We start from the raw sequence: 19,212 nt of genomic DNA on the forward strand, positions 1-19,212 counted from the left end.
AAAAAAAAAAAAAAAAAATTGCAAATCTAAAAACTTCTCGACAAAAATCCGCTAAGTAAAAGTAAGTCGGTGCACGTATTGAATATATTTGAAAAATTTCGATGAAATAGCGGCGAGTGCTTTGAAGCCGCTTCTATTTAACGATTACATAATAGCAATTTTTTCAACTCAATCCCTTATAAACGTTCGTATGAAATATAGCCCCCTATCTGGCAATAAAGTGCAAGTTTTGCAATTATGAAGTGACAGTTGAAAAATAACAGGTTTTTTGACAAGAAAATAAAATTGATTAAACTTGGATCCGAGCAAGTTGCACTGCCTGTTATGCTTTTACATGGTCACATCATATCCTTTATTGCTATTTTATTGAGAAAATATGTGAGGAATTGTATTAGAATGACTTTGCATTCTCAAGGGCATTTAACGGTTGGACTTGCCCAATTATAATATTGTTACTTAATCCAATTCCCATTTTATTGCATTTGTAGTGAATATAAATAAAATACTGTTAAGTCTCGCAATTAGAATGATTTTTAATGCTTTCACTTTTTTTTCATAAAAAAAGAAGAAAAAAAAAAAAAAAATGAAAAATAAAAAAATATTTTGTTATCGCAATAAACAAAACTATAGCACCGGCGATTGCTATGCATGCTAATTTATAACCTTTCGAAGAATTTACACCAGTCATGGTGCATTGGTACACAAAAAATGAATAAATTTACACAATATTAAAACGTACGTACCATGCATTAGATGGTTGCAAAAAATTCATTGTGTATGTGTGTGTGTGTGTGTGTGCATGCACTTGATAGGAACTTTAAGGTAATCGTAAGTCGCTAAAGGACTTCTTTTTAAGGATGTTCTCAGAGAAAGTATTATGTAAGAGTTAAGAAAAGATTTCCGGTCTCGTGAGAACAGTTAATTATTGTGACCTACTTAACCACTTAGCGTACATACTGGAAATGATTTCTCTGTTGGAGCTCAAGAGAGAAAATCCGATTATCTTATGGATCCGAATTATCAGTTAATTGTTCATAGCTAACTTTTAGTTTTTTAACGAAGACTCGTTTATCTTCCATTCGCACGTCAGCACTTATAAGCGCTTTCCGATTTTGAATTAACATCGAATGCTAATTCCAATTTATGCGATTGATGCGATTGCATGGACATCGTGAATGCTTTAAAGAATTGAGGCTTTAAAGCATGGAGGTATCAGCGTGAAATTCGTCAATGGATATCAAATAAAAGCACTTGGAGAGTAGAATGCGACAAGCTAAGCGTGTTAATTTTAAATTAGATATGGTGGACGTCCCGATAGTGGTAGATTAATTTTTCTTAACAATACGTTTCAGGAAAGTAGTAAGTCATGGGTGAAAGATAAATTTTGTCCCATTCATCTTTTTTTTTTTTTTGACCAAAGATTTTAATGTTGATGGGTATGCGAGATTCGACTCCAGCCAAAAATATTGTTTTCTCTGCTTGTTCTTTGTATAAATATCTTAATATCTCTGATATGTATAAATTCTACTTTATTAAAACCTACATCTATCTACACTTAAGCGCTCTAATAGCTCTGAGCTAAACAAACTCTCCGATGGCATGTGACGGCAATATCTAATAACTGGAATGTATACGAAATTCATAAGCACGCTTCAAATACAGATGTTAAGCGAAGAAGTCTCCAAAGCAAATAAAATTGTATGGCTTCAATGTGCAGTGATGTGCCTGAGAATTCAAATTTGATGTCGCATTATGCAGATTCTTCGCGCTTGCATTCAACATCCAAAACAAAAGACTTTTCATAAAAGGTATAGATTTCTGATCAGTAATTTGTTCTATTCATGCACTCTCGTCTCTCGTCTCTCGTTGTTTCTTTAAATTTTAACGTTCCGCTTACCATTTAATGTTTTTGGCATAATGGCTCAAATAATTCGAAACACGATGCTGTTTGTTTTTTCATTCAATCAGTAGAATGTCATATTAAGAAAAGTTTGCAGTTTCGATACCTCCTTCTTTTAATTAAAATTCTAAGGCCGCAACTTGCTCGCGATATTTGTGCTTGCTGTATGAAGTGGATGCGATAGATAGAAACAGCCGCCCGGGATTGGTATGGCAAGTTTGCAAATGGAAATTTTGATCTGAAAGACGCATCGCGCAATAGAATGCGTCCATACCGCTATAGCGAAGCAAGAAGAAAAAAATAAGATTATCTGTTAACCCAGTATATATATGAAGTAAAGAAATCTTTCGTGATACAACAAGGATCTAGCTTGAAAACCGGAACACTATTCTTAATAGATATCAAATGCATTCTTTGTTTGTTGTTGCTAATTAGATGCTGCAACCATACGGAAAAAATTCTCTCCAATCACAACATATGAAAATTCGTTTCCTATTGTTGAAAGCCACCCGCTTGGTTTCCATGTGGAAAAAATTCCCCCAAAACAAAAGGAAGATTTACAACAAGCTTCAGTAATCGACTACATATAATCAATCATTGAAAGGAAATACAGGACTTTGCTTAAAAAAAAAAAAAAAACTTAACAAATTTCATTCTGTAGAAATCGATGGGTTTGAATTGATGTGGGCTCACTTCAGAACTCAAAATTCTCCTTCTCCTAATTTCAAACTTTCAAGATCTAACGGTCTAACTTTCGAGACGTTAAATTACGTTTCCGTAACAGCAGATAATTGAACAGAAGTACGCACGACGGCAAACGATGTCATCTTAATTGAAGTTCCAATTAAATGCTTTTCTCGTTACTATGAGCTACCAGTGTATATACGCATGACGTATAGTTATATGAAACTGACGACGAGTATTGCTACGATTCATGCATGCGACATCATTTTTGCAGCAAAAGCGTTAAACGCTAAACACAGTGAAGGCACTTTGCTTCGTGCATGCTGCAGAATTTCTTTTTTTTTTTTCCGTACAATCAAGTCATACTTTAAGATTTAAGTGCACGATGCAACGATGCAAATGCATTAATTGTGTTCAGCGCTTTACCCAATAAATTTTTCCGACATGGATAGCATTTTTTATATGTAATTTTCTATGTAACAAGCTTAAACGGTAAAGTGCAATAAGTAATTTTTTTATCTCGGAGCAGTATTTAGTTTAACAATAATTGAATGAAGACAAGAAATTCTTATTCGTTACGTAGCCACAACGGCTGCGTGTGTCTTTTCGCACTTCCAAATTGAATACTTTCAAAGGTTTCCAACAGTATTAGATCGAAAACATATGAGAAAGTTCTATTCGACAGGATCCGTATCTCGCGTACTCATCACATGAACGCTTGGGTCCATTTAAGATTTTAATGCGCAAGAAAAAGGGTTTTTTCGAAACGCCCCAACACTTTACGTATTAAATGTCTATCAGAACTAAATTATAACTCATACAGTTTATCGCATTCTACGCTCGAGCTCCTTTCATTTGATACCTATATATCGAAGGTATTTTTAAGAAAACATTTATCAACTGAATCGTGACGTCTACCTTAATTAATTTATAATTAACACACTTAGCTTAGCTACTCGCATTCTACTCACCAAGTCCTTTTATATGATACCCATATCGCTGGTATATCATTAAGAAAAAATGTATCCACCAGATCGTGGTTCGTTTTAGAATTAACCCATTTTCATTACGCCTTATGCCTTATGATAGATAGATGATAAATAGGCATAAAATTGTAAAAAAGTGCAAAAAAAAATAGAATTTAATAACTTAATAACCTTTGTGTGAGCATGGCCGATTCGTTCTATTTTTGCACCTAAAGAGTAGAGTGTTCGATAAGGTAAATATGGAAATTATCAGCCTTCTTAATTCTATAATCTCTGACTAACGAGCAAAAACTCGCAAATTTTTATTAAATTTGGCCCATTTTAAGTGTCAACCTGCGTGCAAGAACTTCCAATGTTGAAGTCTACCAAATTTGAAGTCGATATCTTCATTTTTGCGAACCAAGAAAATGCCAGCGACAAACACTATGCAGACACGCAGACGGACAGACGTGGCTTAATTAATTCAGATACGTAATGGATGCGTTGTCGGATTTGTGATGCATCCTTTTGGATGCATGCATTTTGAAAAAAAGGAAATTGAATACACCCCCACCACGGCTCAGTGGTGTGTATAAAAATTACAAAAAAGAGCAATAAATATTTTGGTTTGGTTTCTGCATTAAATCTTGTAAAGCTATTTGTCTTCAAGTGAATAGTGTTGCTTCGAAATTTCACAACCCTTTGGAAAAACTTACCCAAGAATCATTTTCAAGCTTATTCACGAATGCGTAAGTATGTACGTGCATGCATTTACAGCAAAAAAAAAAAAAAAAAAAAAAATTGTCATCATTGCTTATTTCAGATCCTAAAGACAATAAAAAGGAACAATATTTGAAAGGTGCACTAAAAGCTCTTGTAGTTGTGTAGGGACCATTCCTCAAGCCATCAAGCCATCATACTAAGTCTTGACACCATCAGCAACTATGTTCCGCAAGTGGCACAATTCGTTTTTGCGAAAATATACATCACGAACGCTTTGCGGCCAGTACATGAAAGCCAAGCATTAAAGTTCACACTAATCGATTCTATCTTGGCATTCTAATCTTGATGCGATGAATAATGCTTTTAAGAAAATCACACCATTTTCTAAACGTTCGATACAAATGTAGGAAAAATACCATAATGCGAACACCATCAAGTCGCTTTAATAGCAATAGGAAAGCACAGCGGGAAACAGGGTAGGAGGCAACAACGATTTTGGCCTCGTTATAACGTTGGATGTAAAGAGTATGTTTAAAATATTGGAAGGACGAATACGTGATTAATATTAATGCCGCAAATATAGCATCAGGTCATGAATGAAAGTTGGACTTCATTTTTTGATTCCATTATCTATAGAGTAGTAGTAGTTATAGACCAAGGTTGAATCTTTCGATTGCTTAAATATCGGATGAACACTGAAAGTAAGCTGATAGGCGTTAACACCGAGTAATACTTTTACGGCAGGATGGTGGAGATGGTTTAGATGAATTTAACTGTTACATCCAGCTGCTTACAATATTCGAAAACCCGGTATATAGTCGAAGGGAAATTGCGGTTACATGCAGCTGATGAATGTCCTCGACTTGTCAACCTGTTTGCTACATCACCGCTGCTAACGCAAATCTTTAAGAAGTGCTTGCAGCTATTGTTTCTAAGATAGAAATATTTGACGGTCATGCCACAAGACTGAAGGCCTACAAATATGATTGCATTTGTGCAGATTTAAAAGAATCTCATTTCGCGTTTTATTGGTTCCTTTTCTCTCCAAAACAAGAAGGCACAAAACACGCACGCACACAAGCAAGCAGATATTAATATTACTATTATATATTACGGCAACTCGAATGGACAAAATGTCAGTCTAATGCTTATTAATTTATGATAATATTTTCATTATCGTTATTTGCATTTAGTGGTGCGATTATAATTTTTTTTAATTTCTATGCCGTCTTCTATTAGTAGCTAAGGGTAAGTGCATTTTTTAAATCACTTTGTCTGGCCTTGACGTTTCTTAACATTTTGAAAACATTAGCATGAAGTTCTAAAGTCTGCTAAATACACTCTCTCTCTTTATTTTTAGCGATGATATTCGCGAAATGGCTCTGGGTGCGACGATATTATGTTGAATCCGTTAGTTTTTTCGATTTTTATAATTTGGCAAGAATTCCTTCACAATGTTCCGTTTTCAATCTAAAGATAAACGTATGAATAATTTATGGCACTGACAAGGTAAGGGCAACATAAAGAGTTATTAAGTAGTAACTGGCTAAAGCACGACTTAGCTCAGCTTGTCATTAAGATGCGAGATACTTCAATCGCTACATTCAGTTCAGCTCAGTTCAGTTCAGTTCAGTTCAGTTCTTGGAAAGCTCGCTATTAAAGATATATTTATTGTTATTGGCAAATGTCATAGGATCTAATTTTGAACGGCGCGTTCTAACAGATGAACGTCTGTCCTTTTTCTAATAACCCATCGCTTTGCATTTTATGGAGAAGGCAAGTTGTATGAGTGTGCGTGAGCGAATTAAATTCTTCGAAATAGTGCATTGAAATAAGCATCGAAAATTCCTTAGCCCAAACTTCTTGGTATATGTTCTATTGGAAACTAAAAAAAAATTATTGCATATCTGTTCAACACAAGCAAATCAACCCTTTGTACTCCTATGTCGACTATGTGTCGTTATATTGTACGACTATATTGTTCAGCACACATTATATTATTAATTATGAAATTATTAATTAAAGAGCTAATGGTAAGACATTTTATTAATAATAGTAATAATATAATAGTTAATAAGCACATATGATCACTAATTTCTTATGTATTTTAAATGTTTAGCTTTAAGCGAGCCTTAAAAATGTGATGTGACCTTAAGCATATACGTGACTAAAGTCCAAGTCCTATATACCTTTTCCCCTAACAACTCAGCGTGAATTATTCTCTAACGATTGCAACGAAATATGATAAAAAAAATAAGTATTGCGAGTAAAATAATTACTTCTCCACGTAGTTCCTGACAATTTGTATTTAAAATTTGCTTTTAAAGCTCTTCTACATAGATCTATTAAACTGCAGCTAGTTCTACAATTTATTTCGGATTATAATTAAATAATATCTTCAAGTAAATTTTTTTATATAATCTCTGTGGTTTTTCGCGTTCTGCTTTTTATTTTTAGCTGTTTTTTTATTTTTTTTATTTTATTTTATTTTATTTTTTTGATAAACAATACGTGCGGCCATCGAATATAAACACAAGGAAAATGTATGTAAGATGATGGAATAAGGGGGCCGGATGACCTTTTAATTATATTTTGTGCTTCGTTTATAACAGACATTATTAAGTAAGATTAATTTTCTATCTATTATCTCGACTGAAATTGTATCCTGTTGGCCGCGACGGACCCGCTACCCAAGCCTAACTTATTACCAACAGATAAATCTAAGTTAAGCTAAGTTAAGACTGATTTATACTAATAGATAAATCTAAGCTAGACTATGAACTGTAGAAATTATGTATACGAATAGCAGTTAAAGCACATTTCATAGAAAGTGAGTTCATTAATTTGATGGATGTATGAATGTATGTGTAATATATTGCAGTGTAATCTTTTCTTTTGTAATATGAATAATCTTTTCTATCGCGTTTCTTTGCCAGAAAAAATCAAACAACAACAACACAATAATAATAATAATAATAATAATAACATATACATTCGTATGCGTTTGTATAGACAGATATTCATAACTATACATGTAATCATATTGCATATGCATTAAAAGCAAATTGTTTGCAATATAGTTGCTTATGAATAAGAAAAATACAAGTACGTGATCGTCTATAAAAAAAAAAAAAAAAAAACAATTTACAAAACGATAACAATAATATTTGCAATAAACATACACACATAACGAGAGAACGCTTTTAAATTAAGTAAATAACAACAAGAAAAGAAACGATTGAAAACTCAATTAAAGTCATATAACGAAACCAGTGATCGATAGAATGTGCCATAGTTACGATTGAAGTGAAGAAAAGCATTCCCTACACAATCGAATTTCAACTTTAAATTTAAATATCTTAATCGGGATGCGACACTTTACTGTCTTCCGATGATTTGACAAAATTTGAGTTACGGACTTACGCCTGCCTTCCCGATTTTACCTTTATAACTTATCATTAATTTAACTTATTGAACTAATTAGAAAATTTCAAGAATGTGCTTTCTTTATATACATATTACCCTTAAAATCATGCGGATGACAGCATATGTGAAACCGGAAATCGGCAACGACAAAAAAATTTGCAAACCGGTGTTTGTTCATAAGTTAATACAAACGAAATCAAATTTTGTAATGTTACACTAATAAACACTAATGTATATAAACAAAAAAACACCTTTAACGCAGCCTTCGCAGCCGCAGATTGCCATACATTCTATAGGCGTAGGCAATAAACTTGACACTGAGAGTTTACTTGAAAACTACATTCATATACATATACGTTATACAATGTTTGTTTTATGTCTTTTAATAAAGAATTAAACGTTTTTCACTGACCTGTGTTTTTGTGACGACTTGCCATAAGCGATAATCCATAAGGCCGCGGAAACACCAGTTAGGCCGATTATAACATTTTGATTTTCGCGCAATCTACTTAGTGCCGGCGCCATTACGTGTTTATAAATCTATATGCGATTAATCGATATTTTTGTAATACGAAAACGAACGGAAGCCGTTGCCGTATATATCTTTTATTATTGAATTCCTTAAAAAGTAAAATGGAAATTTTTCTTGCACAATTATTCGGGAAAAAGACTTAATTGCTTGCCTTTTTTTGCCGACTTTTTTTGGCACTTTTCTCTGTACTTTGTATTTTACACCTTTCTAATATACACTCTTTTTTCTTCTCTTTCTTGTTGTTGTTTGATGATTTATTGACCCGTAATTTTGTAGTTAAAATTTTGTTTTTTTTTTCCTTTTTTGTTAATATAGAACTCGAACTTTCACGTTTTTTTTTTTTAAATTGTCTTTTCTTTACTAATTCGTTTGTCGCAGCCAGCAATACATTATGTTTTTATTTGACCGCGGCACAAAACTCATCTGATTTTGCATTTTTACTTTTTGCTTGAGTAGCGAGGTTTCGTTGTTTTGTATTTTTGCTACTGTAAAGATTGGAACAAAGAAAGCTTTACAAAGCCAGAAAGCTTGAAATGAAATACAACTTTTTAAATAAAGAAAGCATTCACGTCACATATGACTATGAAGAATATATGTAGAGAACAAGTATTTATTAGGAAGTTGTATTAAGATAAGATCATAGATTACAGATTGTTTTTCTTACGTGAGATCATGTCTATCTAGATATGCGAATAAAAACAAACAAATTATATGAAGCTATCTTTCAATTCACAACTCTTTCAATTAAACATTATATTTAATAATATATAATATGTGTTATTAAACACAAAAGTAGGCATTTGAGTATAAAAAAAATCCCGCACTCCTTTAGTTCTTCTTTTTCTTTTTTAACAATTTTATAATGCAAAAGAGGCTATGAAAATACCTACATACTAACTACAAATTAAACTAGTTTTTAATTTCAAAAATATATTCAATTGCTGTTATAGTTTTTCTTCAAACAAAAATATTTATAGTGAATGTTGAATTTCTCAGTATTTCAAAATGTCAATTATGACTACCCTAAGTTAATAGGTGTGAATTGTCGTCGTAGTCTGATGAACTGCTTCAAACATGCCTTTCGTAAACCTTACTATCCAGAGAAGATAGTAACCCTCTTCCGTTTCGTTCTTCCTCAAATTTACATTTTGAAGCCATAATTAGGGTTCCATGCAAGAATTTTCTATTTCGAAAAATTAAAAAAAAATATCACTTTTCACAACGTATTTGGTTTCGGGGGTAAACTTCAGTTGCGATATTACATCGCAATGGCCTTGATTGGCGGTTCAGTTTCAGAATCAATAATTTTTAACTCAAGTTCGATTGGTATATTGGAATGTCAAATACAAAACTAAGCATGAATTCGATATATATAAATGTGCGCTCTTTATAAATAACGAAAGGTAACTCTGTCCATATACTAACATGCCTGTGTTTGAAACATGAACAGTAGGTAACCAACTAAAACATCATCGAGCAGACGCCATATTGATTTTCACAAGAAAATTCTTACTTAACTCAGCCGACCGCATTAGATCGTGACATATTCAGTCGCTGCTTTATTAAGGAAGAAAAAAAATTTGTTCTTAAGGAATAAAAGGTATGAAATTGACTAAAAGGTATTTAAAAACCTATTTTAAAGTAAAGAATAATTCTGTAAATTTGTGTGTGGTAAAAAGGAAAAATTAAGCGAAAACTTCATGGCACGGCTGGTGGGTTGGCGTAGCGCCGTACTAAAGACGAACCGACGACATAAGAGCGAAAGAAAAGAAAATTACATAACGAGAATTTTCCTTTATGATTTTTAGGGAAAAATTTCGTCTTATACACAAATAATTGCAAATGATTGCAATGTTTCGTAAAGCAATTTTATGTATTTATTACATTTTAACAACTTTTCCATATATAAAAACAGAAAAACTATGCACAGTAATTTTTATTGGGAAAAAGCAAAAAATATTCATGCCTTCAAGTTCATTTTTCACACAGGACTTAACTATAAAATTCTACGAAAAATATACAAAAACATAGGACACCCATCTATCACTCAAGATACGACAGAAGGCAAGTGGATTTCTAAGCATTCCAAGGAATACTACGTTAATTGGACTGTTATAAGCAGATACAACAGCTGCTCGCTTTCTGCCCATGCTGAAGACGGCTGACAGCTATTGCAAACAAACAAGTAATGTCTATTTATTACTCTATTGCTCTATATATGCATATTTCATTTATCTTATAAAGAAAGAAGATTGAAAATGAAAAACGAAAATATTTTCTTGTTGCGAAATCGGTGAAAATTTTTTAAGAATAAGTAAATACAGTTTTGAGATTTTCAAACAAGAAAATATTGAATATGAAAATATGAAGGAGAAAAAACCAAAAAAAAAAAAAATAAAAAATAGAGACCATGTAAAAACATAGGTATAGAAATTGTGATGAGTCTGCAACAACAACAAATTCTAATTACGAGGATAATAGTTTGATTTGCAGATCCTGTGTGTGAAGCCCGAAAACAGCAAATCTATAAATAGGACATTGAGAAAACGATAAAATGCCCAATAACCGCATGAGAAGCGACGATTTTGATATAGAATCTGCAGACCGTTCGGGTCGAATGGAAAGACGACGTTCAAATCATAACGTTAAATCATACAAACGCTCTTATCGTAATGACAGTCGCTCAAGAAGTCGTTCTGTAGAGCGACACAGACGTCGACAGCATCGCGGCGCGTTTTCGCGTAGCCGCAGTCGTAGTCGGAGCCGCGGTGGGTATAGCTCACGCCACGATAGACGTCAATCTTTCCGGCGACACCGCGATTCGCGTACAAGATCACGTAGTCGTTCGCGATCACATAGACGTTATCAACGCGAGATGGATGATTTGAGCAGACGTCGGTCTTGTTCACGCAGCTCTTCGCAGCTAGATGATGATCGTTGTCGGAGTAGCAAAAAAGAGTGTCGTAGCAGCAATAAAATCCAAAACTCTGATTTGCATACGCATTCTAAGCCATGTAGTTTAACTAACATAGCAGAAGACACTAGAGACGACACAGGTCAACACACGAATGATTTGAATGAATTACCTTTACCAGAACGATCGTGTAGTAGTACGGAAAGTTATCAAGAGAATAGCTACTATAATTTTGATACAGATGAACCGATTGACAAGGAGCGTATACATCGAGAAATGGAGGAGAAGTTAAGGCAAACTTTGGCGAAAGAGGGTAAAGTGTATCCACCCCCTAAGCCGGAAGCTTCACATCCAGTATTTGCCAATGATGGCTCTTTTTTGGAAATATTTAAAAAAATGCAAGAGCAACAAAAACAACAAGCTTCCACTTCAGCAGTAGCAGCTAATGTAGTACCCGTTGTCCCAGTGTTAGCTGTCGCTAATCCCACAACAGTTCCCTATTTAGCGGCTACAGCCATGGGTAAAAGTGCACCACCTCCTCCCATAGTGGGACGCCGTCGTGGCGGCAAAATTCTAAAAACAGGTGTAGTAGCAAAACCGAAAGTTCAGAATGAGCCAGCGAACGATCCCAAAGACTTTTGGTCACTTTACTTGGCTGAAGTAAACAAATACAAAAACACAGCCTGCGAATCGGAGGCTGGTAATAGGCCATTGGTTAAGTAAACTTCAAATATCGGAGAAGTTACGCGCGGCGTCAAGAAAACGCGTTTGGAGACCAATGAACTTGAAGCAAAAAATGAATTTTTTTTATTCAACCTTTTACAACATTTCAGCAGAAGCTGAAAACTGTGCATATTTTTTCTTTTTTTTTTTTCATAAGTTGGTATTGACCTCTCCTAAATCGTGAGAGGTGGGGAAGCCATTAACGATAAAAAGAAACTGAATCGTATTGAAAATTATGTATTTATCAAGATTTTAGTAAAAAGGGAAATTATTAAATTTTCTTAACGCACTAAACTGAAGAAAATTAGTACTAATGCAATTTTTGTCTGTAGTTAAGGTATACATGCAGTTACATTTACGTCTTTATTGTTTCGTGGGCATTAGCGATATAAGTCCGCATGATTTCATTATGTTTCAATTACATCAGGATGTTAATTGTCATAATTTCATTGTAAATAATTTGTTGCAAATGGTTAATGGAAAGAAGGAACGATAGATCAAATTTGTGAGTTCTGTATTAAGGGGCGGCGACTGACCATTTGCTGTGTGCTTAGATATGCAATAATAATAATATCAAATAATTCTTTCAATTAAAACATAACCTTAAAATTTCATTTCTCTTTATTATATTTTACAGATGTTTTTATTTAATAATATAATTTTTGGCCCCTTTTTAATTAGTTTGCTAAATATAACTAATTGAATATTATTATTATCTAATAAATTCTTTTTTTATGCATTCTTTCTGTTTATCCATCTTCGAAACGCTCGCAATTACGGATATGATTGTGTAAATGACTGTTTGTATGTGTGCTATTGTTGTGTGTGTGTTATAACATTCATGCTATTCCTAATTCATGTGCTAAGCCATAACATTCCCAAAAACATTCTACTAGTATTATAACAAAAAGAGTTGTTCTCTCTTCTGATTTCAATGGCAAAAAAAGGCGAGAAAAAAAAGGAGAACCCAGGACCTGCAGAAATGACTGTTAAACTAGAAACTGCTCCTTTCGATCCACGTTTCCCCAATCAGAATCAGACCCGTTACTGCTATCAGTCGTACGTGGATTTCCATCGTTGCCAGAAAAAACGTGGTGAGAGCTATGAGCCATGCAACTACTTTAAGAAAGTCTTTAAATCGATGTGCCCTAACGCCTGGGTGGAGAAGTGGAATGAACAAATTGAAAACGGCACCTTTGCTGGTCGAATTTAAATTTTCACCATGAGGCACTTTAATTAATATCCGAAAAACTTTATTATCTAAAAATTGTTGTGCTACAGCCATCTTAATCAACATTTACTAGAAATTGAATAAAAATTCTAAACTTAAATCTTAATAATAAATTTATTTTTACAATTAAAAAAAGTTTCAAGTAGGCGTTGCAATTAATTTTCTTGCAAATTATATTAAAATCATCTTGCGAGATCTTGCCAGAGAAATAAGATAATATGAAAGCGAGATCACTTCTCTTTACAGATCGGTGCGATAGACTCTATGATTATATAGATGATGCATTGCTCTCTCACTAAATGAAATATAGCTTAAAGGCGAATATCGCACAAAGTAAATATGGAAATATGTAGTGTATCTAGAAGGTGAATCGGAAGTCGAAAGTGTAAAGACAATAACAATATAAGAGATTTGAGACATAACAAACTTACTAGGAAATCACCTTAAAGAAGTAGTAGAGTGAAAACATAGAGAATGAGAATTATATATAGAAAGTGTAATTAATCCGTTAAAGGAGGAATTCTTAGCACTTGCAAAATTTGACCAGTTTTCACGGTGCTTCTGTTCATGTTTATATATATGGAACTTGAGTATTTTGTTGTATTTGCTATTGATAACTATTGTACATATGTATAAATTCCACCATCAAAGGGAAATAAATATAAACTAGCATCTTTCATGTCGACCGGCTCGGATATTCTTTGTAAACCAACGACATTACAAATGCACAGAACTCATTTGAAGTGCTTTCTGAGATTTATTCTTAGGACGGAGGGATGGATAGATTAAATCTTATTCTTGACATGAGTCTTCTAGAAAATCGGCATAAATAATCATTCGTTTTATTGCTTGCTGCACTCTCATCCGTAAACTAAATTTTTTTGAAAGTACTCTTTTGCACGGTAAGCACAATCGTTGTTTAGAAATAGAGCTTTCTCAGCTCTTTGATATTTTTCTGACGAAAGAACGTTGAAATGTATTTCGAAAATGTGCTTTTCGCCATAAATTTTTTTTTATTCAACGATTTCTTCTTTTATTGAATAGTTTGTACACTTAGTCTTTATAAATATATATATATACACACAAATATACAAATCTAGCAACTACTATAGTAAACCAACCAATTCAAACAAATGGTGGCAAAGAAAGCTACCGAATATACTTAGTAAAGCATAAAGACCAACACAACTCTCCCATATTCTTCTTATGAAGAATGAATGGTTGGGCGTGTGTTGCTGTCCGTTAATCGCAGGATCCATCTAGCCAACCGTCTCTCCATCGTTCATTTATTTTGCCACAATCGAAAAGAGGTTTACCTAACTTTTTATTAACGCGGTTATGAAAGTTGCACAACCATATGGAAAATTCCTTTTGTGAGTTTACTTTAACTGGATTGTCACGTAAACTAGAAAGAAACCATATTTCATAAAACTCATCTATTGCGTCATAATAAAGATTTCCTACACATATATGTGTACATACGTGAACTTACTCTTTTTGAAAATCTCTAGCACAATACTCGCAGGGGTATACTCTTGCAAAGACATCGAAAAAGCTTTTCATATCTTTTTTCTCCGAATCGGTCGGGTTGTCTGTATAAAAAGCGGCCATAGTGTGCAAGAGGCCCCAGGTGAAACGGCCCAATTTATTTTTATCTAATGGACAATCTTCTCTTTCGTAGTCATTCGTGTCATTGCGATTGCCGCCACCGCTTGTATCGTTAACTTTAGCTGGATCTTTTGCCTGCAATGATGGTGGTATATAGAAAACTCAAGTCGTTCTGTATGTACGAATATGCTTTTGTAGGCTGACTACTTACATCGTCGGCTTTGTGAAATATCTGCCTCTGCTGTTTCGACCAGAATTTAAAATCTGTGCAGGTTCGACAATTATTGTTTGGCTTGGTTGGCGTACCATAGATATCGTAATTTGACATAATGTATTTGATAAAACAAACTAATGCAAAAAAATAAGTGTTGTCGCAATTCACGTTTTAATATTGACAATTTTTATAAATTCTAAAATTTTCCCGTTCAACGAAAGCCAAAATTTTCTTATGGGTGAGACAAGTTGTCAAAACGATTCATCGCTGCCAGATCAAGAATAAATTTGTGATACAGCTGTTTATAGTTTCACGGGGCTGACACAATGAGGCGTTGTTTCGTTTTCGGGTTAAAAACTCCCAAGTGGCAAACAAAATGGGCAGCTGCGCTACCATATTGTTTACAAGAAAATGTAAACAAAAACCTACGGCTTTAGAGCTAAACATAAAGAAATCAACGTAAACGTAAACAACAAATTTATTTATAATTCTCAGGGATCTGACATAATGAATTATTTTCGAGGATTTGATCTCAAATTTGCCGACTTTATGGGAATTGAGATAACATATCGTTCTGCATATATACACACAAATTAAAAAAAAAAAAAAAACAACACAAGAAGCAGTAATCGCTTCTTTTAAGTGTTGGTCAATTTATATTTATCTTACACTGTTGCACTTCTTTTCTTATATTATGTGATTTGCAATTTCGTGCTATACGATGCCTTATTTTGTGATAAATGAAAAACAAGCGATAAAGACCATTTATTTTAAAGTTGAAATATATTCATCAAATTTACTAGAGAGTAATAAATGATAATTTTCACAAAGCTTCACAAAAATGTTAACAAAATAATATCCCGCATTGCAAAACTTCAGGCTAACGAACAAAATTCAAGACTAAGAACTATAAATACTTTGTTTATGTTTACGTTGATTTCTTTATTTTTGATTATATAACCACTTGTATTTTTCCTGCAAAACAATGCGGCAAAGCGGCTGCCGCTTGTGCTTACCATTTGGAAGTTATAACCCGAAAACGAAAATAACGTCTCATTGTGTTAGCACCCTAAGAGTGTGACTGAATTAAATTGTAGCATATATATAAAAACGGAGGTGTTATAAAAGACTAAGCTTGCTTAAAAACTGTGATAAGTAAAAGATATATCTGTTCGAAAACTTGTTCTATGCGAGATAGAAAAACGGGTGTTCACTATCAGCAACGAATTCCGCAATTAATGGACTAAAAGCGCACGAGCATTGTAAGAATGAAAGTCGCTAAACTGGTTTTGACCTTACACGTAATTTAAAGTTATCTACATGTAATTGGCATAGATTCTTTATTACTTATTTTATGATTTTTTTTGTAAGTAGGTTGTTAATCTATTATCGAAAAAATGTTGTAAATTATAAGAAATCGGACGAAAGAAAACATCACATTCCACAACTAACTTCGAATGTGATCAACTGACCGATTGGCAACGAATATTTGATTTCGAGCAGAGATGTAGAAGGAAAGTTGAATGAGTTGAATGAGTGTCCTCTCTGTTCGTCGTTGGACCGTCTCCATACCACCGACCGTAAGAAAATTCTTTACTATCGCCAAGCGGACCGCCTGATGAGGAGCACATTGGGTTTAGTTCGTTTGCTGGCTATATATATATAAGTTTGCAAATTTAATTGCAATGAAAACTTTTATTTTTTGTTAAACCACTAGGTCAATATACTAAATATAGTCTTATTAATTGAGTGGTTGTATGGTTGACATTAGCATTAAAATCGGAGGAAAGCATTAATTAAGAAACTATTACAATAAAGGATTGGATTGTTAAGTTTAATGAAAATATCAGGATTTCTTTCATTGTTTTCGGAACTTAAAGATTTGCTGCCGAATAGGATAGTCGCTTAGGCAAATCCGGGTAATAAATGATAATAAATAATCTTTCCCTAAAAGTAAAATTTTTCAAACGTGATAGTGTATATCAAAAAAAAAAAAAATTAAACTGTGTTTTCCAGGTGTAATTTTGCGATTGTTGCGCAAGAGGACTTGACCATTGAAGTAAATAAATAAAGACTAGTATGACCTGATAATTTTAAGCTTTTCTTCTTTGGCAGATAGTACGTTATGCAATAATTTATGGGTATTTTATATATGCGCATTTACACAAACAACTTCACACGGCTTCACAAAAATGTTATTCATTCGATTTAAATTTGAAGTAAATGAGAAATGACAAAAGTTAGAAAAAAGCCTGAGAAGAAGGGTTCTTCTTCATTTTGATCTAAAATCTTTATTTAAATATCAGGTAAATATTGAGCTTAAACAATTGCAATGCAAAATGATAGATATCTTCAAATGAATTCTGCTTTTCCGGATTAATCTAAACTAATCTGGCTGTCCATCTATGCATTTGATGTCTGCCCATGCTAGATTGTGTTGAACATTTATGTGGCAATTTTTAAGATATTTCACGAAATTAGTTAAATCGTCCGCTATAGGCATCGATGGAATCTCTGTTAAGCTTATTAAACTTATATTGTTATTTATATCCCATCATCTATTACTGTTCGTAAATACTAGCCTCAGTACCTCGCAGTTTTCTCAGGATTGGAAAATAGCCAAAATTAAGCCAATACGGAAACATGTAAACTCTTTTGCCTTGGATAATTTAAGAGCTATCTAGTATTCAGCCACACTTTTCTAAAATTGTAGAAGATATCACCGAGCAATTTTTTCCATTTTTGTACAGGTACTACAGCATCGCTCATAGAATACGTTTTCAAATTTTTGGACATTTATCTGGTAAAGTTTATGAGTAATGAGGACAGAACCAATTTTCTACTAAAACTGTTCTCAGTTCAGGTGGCACAGCGTGCGTGTGCATCGACCGATTTGGTTCATTTTTAATACCAACCTGCGGGCAATAACAGTTCCAATGTTCCAATTTTTGCAGACAGAAGAATGCTTACGCCAGACATTACGCAGACGGACATGCTCAAATCAATTCAGACTTTAATGCTGATCACGAACATATATATACTTGGTTGGGTCTCTGAAGCTTTCCTCTGGTCAAAGGTTTTGACAACAACATTGCGCTCTTAATCCTTCGGTGAGGGGTATAGAAAGAATAGTTTGCATTACGGATTAGCTTGAGGAATTCCTGAATCAGCCATTATTACGCTAAGCAGACATTTCCAATTAAAACACAACATTTTCCTGCTGTATAAATAAGACGGAAGCTATTTTGCTAGGGATTTATGAACACCGAGACCGATCAATTTCCTAATTAGTATTGTATGATCAATTCTATTACACGAAAATCAATATAGGCGTCTGCCCTCGTATAAACGATAAATGTAAAAGACAGTTCGGATACAAGACGGTTCAAAATTTGTGATAATTAAAGCACGATCTAAAAAAATCGAATATGTAGGAAATTGCGTCAGATAACTTTGTTATGTAATGGAGAAATGAGTAGTAAAGAGGCGTTTCACGCAACTTCGAGAAAAACAAAATATGATTATTATTCTTTGAATATATAATATTTTTAATTTTTGTATATTATCATATTGTTGAGTGGCATATTTTCCCTTTTAATAAAAGCTTAAAGTGGAACTTTAGTAAAATTTACACCTTAAGAGAGGGTGTCGATAGAACCCGGTACACATTGCCTTGATTTATATTATATGTTAGCGTAACGCGGTTTATTCAGTACAATAACTTAACTTAAATAAGTGAAAATGTTTTGAATTAATTGGTTTCGATAAAGCATGCTACGAATTATTATAGAAGGAGCGAATACAAAATTGATTGGAAGGGTTTAATTTCACGGTGTTATTACGTCCCGGAACGAAATCGATAAATAATCTTTAAAATAAGGTCATCGATAATTTGGTCCGGCCTAGCAATTTAAGTATAACTGAAATTTTATATGCGGGACGCCTTTATAGATGAGAAAAACCTATGAGGTTTCGAAACCTCTTTTTTCAGTGAATTTGCGCAGCTTTTTTCTACTTCTTCGTCTTCATTTGACATTTCGATTTTCTTGCCTGTGAATTTGTTAGATACGCTTCAACTGTTACGGCGACAACAAATAAATAGTGTGGGTAGACACTTCCTGCATTATACAAATAAACTTGAATTCCGTAGCATTTTACCGTCTGCTGGATATAAGCGATATCCGATGTTCGCGTTTAATGGTTCATTTCGTTTTATTTGAAAGTAACTACTTGATAATAACGGTAAACTTGTAACGGCAATCGAACGGGCAGTAATTATATGAAACAACGGT

At 33.5% G+C, this 19,212-nt stretch overlaps 4 protein-coding genes across 5 annotated transcripts in view; 2 read left to right on the top strand and 2 right to left on the bottom strand.

The window, feature by feature from the left end:
• Window positions 1-9,027, bottom strand: part of LOC119635501 (ATP-binding cassette sub-family D member 3) — a 20,644-nt gene extending 11,617 nt beyond the window's left edge. Inside the window, exon 1 of one of the 2 annotated variants that reach the window (XM_038030329.1) lies at window positions 8,111-9,027. In XM_038030329.1, the coding sequence (XP_037886257.1) occupies window positions 8,111-8,223 (113 nt within the window). In that variant the 5' untranslated portion in view covers window positions 8,224-9,027. The remainder of the gene's footprint in view (window positions 1-8,110) is intronic. The other variant, XM_038030336.1, reaches the window with a different exon arrangement.
• A 664-nt stretch (window positions 9,028-9,691) lies between these two features.
• Window positions 9,692-13,175, top strand: LOC119640976 (cytochrome c oxidase subunit 6B2). Its single transcript, XM_038039386.1, has 2 exons — window positions 9,692-9,830; window positions 12,815-13,175. The coding sequence occupies exon 2, from the start codon at window positions 12,850-12,852 to the stop codon at window positions 13,078-13,080; it is 231 nt and encodes a 76-aa protein (XP_037895314.1). The 5' UTR covers window positions 9,692-9,830; window positions 12,815-12,849; the 3' UTR covers window positions 13,081-13,175.
• LOC119640968 (uncharacterized protein DDB_G0287625) lies at window positions 9,837-12,497 on the top strand. Its single transcript, XM_038039373.1, has 2 exons — window positions 9,837-10,415; window positions 10,712-12,497. Exon 2 carries the CDS (start codon window positions 10,785-10,787, stop codon window positions 11,865-11,867), a length of 1,083 nt encoding a protein of 360 aa, XP_037895301.1. The 5' UTR covers window positions 9,837-10,415; window positions 10,712-10,784; the 3' UTR covers window positions 11,868-12,497.
• Window positions 13,176-13,973: 798 nt separating the features above from the next.
• On the bottom strand, window positions 13,974-15,192 carry LOC119642275 (FAD-linked sulfhydryl oxidase ALR). The gene is made up of 3 exons (XM_038041376.1): window positions 14,918-15,192; window positions 14,591-14,841; window positions 13,974-14,503 (listed from the first exon to the last, which is right to left on the bottom strand). Exons 1-3 carry the CDS (start codon window positions 15,032-15,034, stop codon window positions 14,341-14,343), a joined length of 531 nt encoding a protein of 176 aa, XP_037897304.1. The 5' UTR covers window positions 15,035-15,192; the 3' UTR covers window positions 13,974-14,340.
• Window positions 15,193-19,212: the final 4,020 nt, after the last annotated feature.

This window comes from Glossina fuscipes, unplaced genomic scaffold (assembly GCF_014805625.2).
Source record: "Glossina fuscipes isolate IAEA_lab_2018 unplaced genomic scaffold, Yale_Gfus_2 0, whole genome shotgun sequence".
Classification (NCBI taxonomy): domain Eukaryota; kingdom Metazoa; phylum Arthropoda; class Insecta; order Diptera; family Glossinidae; genus Glossina; species Glossina fuscipes.

Coding starts and splice junctions, on each gene's coding strand:
- LOC119640968 (XM_038039373.1), top strand. CDS start 10,785: ATGCCCAATAACCGCATGAGAAGCGACGATTTTGATATAGAATCTGCA.
- LOC119640976 (XM_038039386.1), top strand. CDS start 12,850: ATGACTGTTAAACTAGAAACTGCTCCTTTCGATCCACGTTTCCCCAAT.
- LOC119642275 (XM_038041376.1), bottom strand. CDS start 15,034: ATGTCAAATTACGATATCTATGGTACGCCAACCAAGCCAAACAATAAT. Junction 14,842..14,917: donor TATTTCACAAAGCCGACGAT/GTAAGTAGTCAG, acceptor CCATCATTGCAG/GCAAAAGATCCAGCTAAAGT. Junction 14,504..14,590: donor GCTAGAGATTTTCAAAAAGA/GTAAGTTCACGT, acceptor GTTTCTTTCTAG/TTTACGTGACAATCCAGTTA.